This window comes from Sinocyclocheilus rhinocerous, unplaced genomic scaffold, assembly GCF_001515625.1.
Source record: "Sinocyclocheilus rhinocerous isolate Xijiao unplaced genomic scaffold, SAMN03320098_v1.1 scaffold506, whole genome shotgun sequence".
Classification (NCBI taxonomy): Eukaryota; Metazoa; Chordata; class Actinopteri; order Cypriniformes; family Cyprinidae; genus Sinocyclocheilus; species Sinocyclocheilus rhinocerous.
In genome coordinates this window covers 442,349-451,390 of record NW_015647040.1, presented here as the reverse complement: position 1 = coordinate 451,390, position 9,042 = coordinate 442,349, and the positions used below count along the sequence as shown (strand labels likewise).

Genomic DNA, 9,042 nt, shown 5'->3' with positions numbered 1-9,042 from the left:
AGTGTGTTGTGATTGGCCGAATACCTCAAGCGTGTGACGGAAATGTTACATCCCTTACCATACTGTGATGCCGTGTCCCGGCGCGACGAGACAAAACCAATAAAACCCATTATAAATGAGGCACTTGTTTCATCCAGTGGGGACATAATTACTGATTATAATTACTAATTAAAAAATTGCGTTGCATCGCGCCTCGTAAACATAAAACCATGTCTGCATTTGTGATCGGAGAAATAACAAACAACAAGCGCTACTCTACACTGCTCAAGACTCGCGTTTGAATCGTCAGTGGCAAATCCTTTAAATATGAAAACGTACTTACAGGCTGTGAGTCAGCATTATTTGTCAGCATCATAGACTGTATAGGGTCAGCATGCTCGCCGAAGGGGAAACATGGGAACTGAATTCACCGGAACACCGGCATTGTAGGCTACTCCTCCTACGTCCTCCGCAAAATGCATTGCACACATCTGAATATTTGGTTTGAACTGTTCTGGAACAGTGTTGTAAATACAACTTAACCACTGATTTCTAGTTGTGTTCACACAGCGTCTCCAAGACATGTCGGTGGCGGCGGTGGCAACAATACTACAGCGAGAATAAAAGTCACGCCTTCTTTCTTTGCGTATACATTTGGGCGGTGTTATGCAAATCTTCCCACACAGTGACGTAGACATGTGGGGGCGTGTTTGAACGAGACCTTTTAGGAGGGCGTGGACTAGTCTTAACTTTTATAAAGAATATCTCTTTGGGTTTGAGACTTTAGTCTTTGCAACTTTAGGGATCTTATCTATTCACGAACAGCTTGTAACACTCCAAAGAGAAAGGAAAACTTGAAATCGCATCATATGACCCCTTTAAGAGTATTGGTAACCAAACAGTTGAGTACAGATTAAAATATTATGGAAGTCAATGGGGACCAGCATGTTTGGTTACCAACAAGCTTGAGGGTGAGTAAATAATGACAGAATTTTCATTTTTGGGTGAACTGTCCCTTTAAACGTCAAGAAAAGAAAAGTTGGAACGACTAAATCACAATGGGTCGTCTTCACATTTACTGTATATGACAGGTAGCAGTTTGAACTTTGGAGACTGATCTTGTATATGTTGCTGCTACAAAAAGCTGATATTTTATTTTATTATTTAATTTTATATTTTATTTTGTAGTTGTCCTCTTGTTTTATTTGTATTATTTAGTAGTATATAGTTTATTAAGCTATACGCTCTGACACAGCTTTAGAAAACATATTTCAGATTAGACATCATTTGTGATTTTTCTTTGTTGAATGAAAATGGGGAGAAAAAAATCAGTGTCATGGTTTTAACTAATACAGATCTCTTTAGTTTGCGACGTTGCCGCTGAAATGCTGAGTTTTGAATGTTTTTCTGTGGGTTCGCTGTGGTTGTCATCAGTCATGAATCCCTGTATAGAGCAGCAATGTTCACTCCTGCACATCTTTCATCCGCAGTCCCCTCTCCCACCACACATATCCAAATGCCCACCTCGGGATGGCATCCTATTAGCGTCTCTGGGCAAGAAGTTAATTTTGGACACTGACAATACTGATGTTACATTATACAATGCTCCGTTTGCACACTCACGCTCAGCAGTTTTTTATTGTGGTAGTAGTGACAATAAGGTTGTGATGTACAACGTATTTGTGAAGTGGTGTTTCCAATCAACACTGGGATCCCTTTCCAAACTAGACCAGACTTGAGGAATGAGACAAAAGCAATTTCACCCAAATCAAAGGAAATATGCTTGTGGGGTCATGATTAAGGTTTCACAAGCCCCCAGTATGTCAGTGTAGACAGCACATAAGCACATTGATTTAACCTAAGCTCTCCCCGCAGTCATGAGGGTGTGGGGATGAGAAGAGAGACAGCAGATTAAGTGCAGCTGGAGACCCCACACAGCAGGGAATCATGGAGGTCAAGGCTAGAAGAGCCATGGTGCATTATGGGAATGTCTGCAAGCTCAGAGATGAGCCAGCCAGCTAATGGGGAAAAGAGGTATAATTATTTTCTTCCGACATGTCTTTCTCTTGTTTCTTTTTCTTTCCTCTACAGGCAACTGATCCTGTTATAGCTTCATCTTCACACTTTCATGGTGGTTTAAAGTGTTAAACAGATATATGGGTCAATGACGTGACACATTTTAAAAAATCTTTTAATTTTTTTAAAAAGTACTTCAAAATGCATGACTTAAATATAATGACTGTAAAGATCAATGAATCTCTTAAAATATCAGATATTTTTACCTTTTTATAACAAGACAAAGTTAGTTCAAATTGTAAAATATTTAAAAAACTTAATGTTAAGGAATAACAGTCCATGATATTTGTAGTTATATATCATATAACTTTTATATCATTTTCTATACAATTTTCAGTTTAATGTCTCTAAAAATGTCCCAAGTAACAAGTACATATAAAACATATTTCTTTACATTACCTTAAATGCATATGAATAATATATTTATCAAAGTAATGTGTGTGTGTGTGTGTGTATATATAAACATATTTTATTTGCTAAATAATACAATATTACACACACATACACACACATATATATATATATATATATATATATATATATATAACATATATAGTAACATATATTATACTTTAAGAAATAGGTTTTTAAAAAATTAAATGTGAATTAAATGTTACTACTTCTTTCTTGCTACTTGTGACATTTTTAGTGTCATTAAACTGAGATTTTTATTGAAAATTAGATAATTTAATACCAATATAAATATAAAAAGTACATTTCTGAGAACTCGCCATTTCAAAACCCTTTTTTTTTCTTTATCATAGCCACTTATACTCACTGACCCATATATTTCCTCAACAAAACCAGTACAGTTGAACTCATGAGGTTTGAACGGGAGGAGTCAGTGTAAGGTTCAGCAGTTCACAGTCACTGGCGATATGGTCTATGGACTGGACAGAAGTCATTTGTATCATCACAGCTGATTACAGAGCTTTTAGTGGCAGGTGTTTCTTTCGGCCTGTGATCTGTCATTTGCAGCTGTTGATGTTAGCCGCCAGAACAGCTTTAAGTAGCAGGTGTTGATGTATGTAGTGACCAATCTACATCTAAGAGGCTTGTGGAAAGGTCACAACCATCAGGGGTTAGGAAAAGAGCTCGGAAAGGTTTAGCATAAATTTGCTGTCCAGTAAAAAAAAAATAAAAAAACTGCTGTTAGTGATGTCTGTGGTCAAGATAAGGTTGTTCAATAAATATTTGCTGCCAGTAAACAAATTTAAAGAGAAAGACTAATTCATCATCCTGCCACTAATGGAGCATGTGTGCTGTGGACATTAGTCTTAGCTTATTTATCCTGAAGTATATTGTCAAATAATCCAAATTTCAAGCATCTAACCAGAAAAACAAGACATCCAACCCCTATTTCTTTCCATCAGGAAAGTCACAGTGGAATGCATGTCCACATCAGTGCAAGTGAGCCTCACCAATTGAATTATCAAGAACATATTGTGTTGGCTATAAGGAAATTGCATTTTGTGCAGTCTGTGCTCATTACTTTGAGGCTTTGAAGGAGATTTATTGAAGTGCGTTGCATTGCTCATTACTTTGTCACCTTTACGTCAAGTGTGATCTGTGGGTAAAATAACAAGCCCTTCTTTCCCCCTCACCCCACCGGTCTTTATTTGCATCGCTTCCTGACTACGCAAGATTGTATTACGTACTGCATAAAGAGCGAACAGTGGAGAGAGAGGCTGTCTACCTGTTCCTCTTAAAGTGCTAATAAGCTTTTCTTTATGGAGAGAAACATGGCTCATGGGTGAGATGACAAGGGAAACGGCATAGCCAAAGTAGCACCGCTCCCATCTATCAGTAAGAAACAAAATGAATGCTGATTGTGCATTCCTCTGAGGCTGATGGAAGCATTTAAATGAGGCCTTTGCATGTAGAAAGCCGCAAACGACTAAGATAGGTAGCATCTGATGATATACTAATAGACTAAACCTGAAATAAATGATCCTAGTGGCCTTGAGCCAGGGGAGCTGTTGCGTTGTCACCATTTTAGAATGCTTGTTAAAAAATGATGGTCATTATCTAACTGCTGCTGGCTAACATTGAGGTTTTGTCTTGATTTAATCATTTGTTTTGGATGCATCAATCAAATTAAAATTGTTTTGCACTGTATGCAGTCATTTTCAAAGAAAAGTGGTGCATGCATTCATAGCTTACCTGGAGTAACATCACAAATTATATTTAACTGTATTTAAACTTGGCGTTAAGTGAAAAATATAATTTTTTTAACAATAATAATAATATAATATATATATTTTTATAAATATAAAAATTCATATAAAAATGTAAAGGATTTTTTTTTTTTTACTTAATAGCAACTTGAAAAATGTGTAACATCACAAATTATATTTAACTGTATTTAAACTTGGCGTTAAGTGAAAAATATAATTTTTTTAACAATAATAATAATATAATATATATATTTTTATAAATATAAAAATTCATATAAAAATGTAAAGGATTTTTTTTTTTTTTACTTAATAGCAACTTGAAAAATGTGGGTTTAGTAGCCCCATCACCATGGAAAATAAACCAAAACCAAACCCCAAACAAAGGCACTTCATATAATAAATACAGATCCATCCTGTGGGCTACTCTACATCACACCTGAAGCATTGTGCACTGTGAATATTGTTGTCTCTTATGATAAATTACTTGTTGTTGTACCTCATTTGTAAGTCACTTTGGATAAAAGCATTTGCTAAATGACTAAATGTAAATGTAGATGAAAATGTTGGCAGAGCATGTAAAAATCTGCACTACTGGCTCGACCAGGCCAGTAAAAAAAATATAAAACAAAATCCTTATTGTTGAACCCTGTTATATATCTAAAGCTAAAAAATGAGTTTGGTTTATTAAACAGTGTGCAGCATGGATCGATTGAGCCTAATATTGACCATCTAAAATGTTTCCACAGCATCTACAGTCAGTGAAAATGGGAGACGGAGCTGCTTGAGGCTGAAAGTTTTCGTCAGACCTTCAAGTAAGTTTTACAAGCCCCTCAGGAGAGATCCTGGTGTGGCTTCTGACAAAGCATGGTTGCAATTGCATCGTTTATCACTGCTGGAAAAGTTTAATGAGTTAAAGATGATGTCACAACCCTGACAACACCCTGTTTTATGTTTCTCCCACAGACAACTGCGAGAAGAGTCACGACCGCGTTGTAAAGGTCAATGATGGAAGCATTAACTCTATAGAAGATAATAATGGTTCGTATTGTATTTCAAAGGCATTTCCATATTCAAAACTATCAGTAAAGTCAAGATGTTTTTGTACCCTCAGGTATTACAGACCTTTTTTAATCTTCCTTTTTTTCAACCATTTAGACGGAACGAGTCACGAATCTGCAGAACCATCCCGAGGTGATGTCAACGGCGCCGGATGCATTCAGACTGTAGGGCCCTTGTTGGCCTCAGCGCTGGTTCTTTTGGCTTCCCTCTCCTCCTTATAGCATCCCACACATACGCGGTGACACACCTGAAATACACAGGAGGACTCGTGATCGAGCACTTTTAAGAAACATTGAGATCTTTCTCTCCGCTGAAAAGTAGTTTCTCGCATAGGAAGACGTTCATCCATTGGCGATATAACTGGATGGTTTTCAATGAACAAAAGCCCCACCCCACGAAAAAAAAAACACTCTGTTGTACACATATAAAACCCACTAAACTATGACACGCACACTAAAATAGGTCCGTGTCCTTTCGGTGCCCCTATGTGACGTTGGAGAGGGACTTGTAATTGGGGGCAGAGGAAGAAAATTACTCTTTTTCACAAAGACTGCTTTCAGTGTTGCCATCCAGAAAAGAGAAGTCAGAGCAACAGAGCAAGAGGACTGTCTGAGGGATCTCTCCACGTGCATTGTGGGAAAACGTCGTCACTGTGGACTCAACTGCTGACTCTACTAGATATCAAGGCAAATTGTTGCCTGATAGCATCCCTTATAAAGAGGGAGCTTTTTAATATCTCAACCGGAGTAGTCCGCGTGGACTCAGGTGCTCAGGTGAACGGTGACCATTTTTGAAGCGTTTTCGTAGATAAAAGAAAAAGATAAGCACTCGTTTTGTACATTGTGTACAGGTGTACATGGGACTGAAACACAGATGTGGTGTTCTTGAAGTAAAATGCTCAAGTGTAGCTGCCAAAATCGATGTTTTGTTAGAGGAGTACGGAGCCTCACTGATCGATCGTTTGAGTGAATATACTAATTTGTTTGGTGAATCATCCTTTTCTTATTTATTGTTCAGTCTTAGTGCTCTTGACACTTTGTTGTACTAGTCATCAGCCAGGATTCAGGAGAAAGGAACACAAAATGCCTAGCTGCAGTCCTCTTAACTTGATTTAGACGAATAACAACTGCATTGCAGAATAACTTATGGTAATGTGTTAATATTTTAGCAAGTCAATCCTTGAAATGATATCAGGGGGAAAAACAGTAGTACGTCTCCATATCATGTCCGTCAGGGGTCACGTCGCTCCTTAAAAGGGTCCATTATCATGGAGAAGAGGGAGGAAATGGTTTGCATTAATTTTGTAAATGCTTCCTGTCTTTTTACCCTAGAGTAGTACAGCATTAACATTTTAATTCGGTCAATAAAATGAGCTCATACCTTGCCAATTGAATTGTTAATTATGTAAAAAAAAAAAAAACGTTTTCAATTATTCTTTTTTCTAAGCATGAAGTAAAAGTAATGAAAATATTTTCTTATATCCGCAAAACGAATTCTCACACGGGCATTTCTTTTGTTAAAGTGCATTTCAACCGTGCCGTTTTTATTTATTAACTTTTTAAATAAGGAGCTGTGCGCATTAAACGCTCATCTGGGATCTACTGAAACAGTAGCGGAGCGCTGCTTCCACCCCGGTGGCAGCTGACACCCTAACGTGATTTAATAGGCTCTTTGATGTTGTCCAAAGTGCCTGGCACGCAGACCACATACTGCGAGGCCTCATGTGGGTTATTTCTGGAATTAAAAAATCGACAGCAGCACGGCAGGAGCGCAGTGTCCAGTTTAGCTGCGGGCTAGCGTTACTCTGGTGAACTTGGCCAGAGATGGAGAAAGATGAGATCTCCTGCTGGGATCAATAGTAATGGCCTTTACAGACACAACACAGGGTAAATATTTGCCCCAGTCCTGGTTTTCCATTCTTGAATGGTTTTCATGTTTTTCATTCGCATCTACTTATCGACAGTTTGTAACCAACACAAACGTAGCTTTTGACTTTATTACGATATGTGGTTATGTTTGGCTAGCTACTATGGTTCTTTTAAAATGATAACACAGGGGCACATGGATCCTATGGATGCTATGTATCCGTACGTTGTTTAGCCACTGGAACCACTGGTACGAAAGAAATAAGAGATAAATGAGGAATTAAGAAATAATCCAGTCAGAAAGTCATTATCAGATACACTTGTTAATATTTTTTCTGGAGATAAATGCATTTGCAGACAGAATACTTTTTAAATGTGCTTTTTTATTTTGAGTAACATTTAAATGGTTCAATATTCATAAAGACAGCTAGGAATGTGTGCTGGTCCATCCTTAAAAGCACCACTTCACTATCATTGCTAAATCATAACCCATCTACATCTTTTTTTAAATCTCCTGTGGAATATTTTAAAGTCTGCAATGTTCTGTTGTTGCACCACGTCCGTTTATTGTCATGGGGACAAACCTAGAAGGCCAGTTTTAGTAGGTTTAATTCAGGAAACATTATTTTTGTAAAACGACTCCAGTGTCTGTTTTTTTCGTTCATATGCAAAACTCCCAATTGTTGAGAATTCGAGGTCAAAGGAATGAGGTCTCATTGAACCTGGGTTTTTCACCACAAGGCAGTTGTGTTCCTGTATTCTCTCATCGTCTTTGTCCCAGAGAATATATCTTCAGTGTTAAGACATAATTTCTTCATTCTTTCCACACCTGCTTCTTCATACAGCTGTGAAGACCATGATATCTAAACCACCATTTCCCTTAGCTTCTTGGCTGTGTTGCGTGAATATTAGACATTTGCTGTGACGTCTCTGACGGTACAGTGCTGACTTGCGTTATGATATGACACGTTTTTATATCTTCAAATGCCATTATAAATTTCTTCATTCTTTCCACACCTGCTTCTTCATACAGCTGTGAAGACCATGATATCTAAACCACCATTTCCCTTAGCTTCTTGGCTGTGTTGCGTGAATATTAGACATTTGCTGTGACGTCTCTGACGGTACAGTGCTGACTTGCATTATGATATGACACGTTTTTATATCTTCAAATGCCATTATTTGTAAATACACTTGCTGGAGCAGCTCAAATAAATGATTAAATAAAATTGTCATTGTTGTAAGAAACATCTTCTGCTGTTTTTTTTTTATGTATTCTGTTTTAAGATTTAAGGGTATTATCCAGTGGGTTACGATACAAGGGCCGATGGTATTTATTCTAAGGTGTTCCAGGTGATAATACAATTGAAATAGCATTTCCTGCTTTCCATTTAACTAACAGTGTGCAAATATTCTTCTGCAGCAAATTCCAGCACTTTGTTTTATCCCAGTGTTGTATGATTTAGCTGAGCCTTAAGAAACCCGCACAGTTTTCTTTCAAATCCTTGTTAAACAGAGAATTATACCAAGGCATACAGGGATTTCTGATAACTGATTGTTCTATGAGTGAGGGATAGAAATGGTAACATTTGCCCATCATTATTATTACACTCAGGAGTCAATGAATATTAATGAGCGAGTGCACGCTCGTGGGCATTGGCCAGTTTAAACAAGAATAGGCTTGAAGAGGATTCCTTAGTGACATGGTGTTGAATGGTGTCTAGTGTTCTCACTGGTTTGCCTCTAAATATCTTGTGCCTTGTTCTATTCCCCCCCTGAACTTTCGGAAAAGCCAGACAATGTTTGAAATCTATTCCACACTATGCATTTCAGCAATTTCCTGCTTTTGACCTCAATTGGCCTGATGAGACATAAAATAATTTTTT

General features: G+C 37.5%; 1 protein-coding gene across 1 annotated transcript in view; it reads left to right on the top strand.

Moving 5' to 3' along the window:
• Window positions 1-6,691, top strand: part of LOC107708530 (ephrin-A5b-like) — a 49,881-nt gene extending 43,190 nt beyond the window's left edge. The window contains exons 3-5 of the mRNA XM_016512790.1: window positions 4,979-5,044; window positions 5,196-5,270; window positions 5,388-6,691. Coding sequence (XP_016368276.1) covers window positions 4,979-5,044; window positions 5,196-5,270; window positions 5,388-5,512 — 266 coding nt within the window. The 3' untranslated portion in view covers window positions 5,513-6,691. The remainder of the gene's footprint in view (window positions 1-4,978; window positions 5,045-5,195; window positions 5,271-5,387) is intronic.
• The last annotated feature ends 2,351 nt before the right edge of the window (window positions 6,692-9,042 follow it).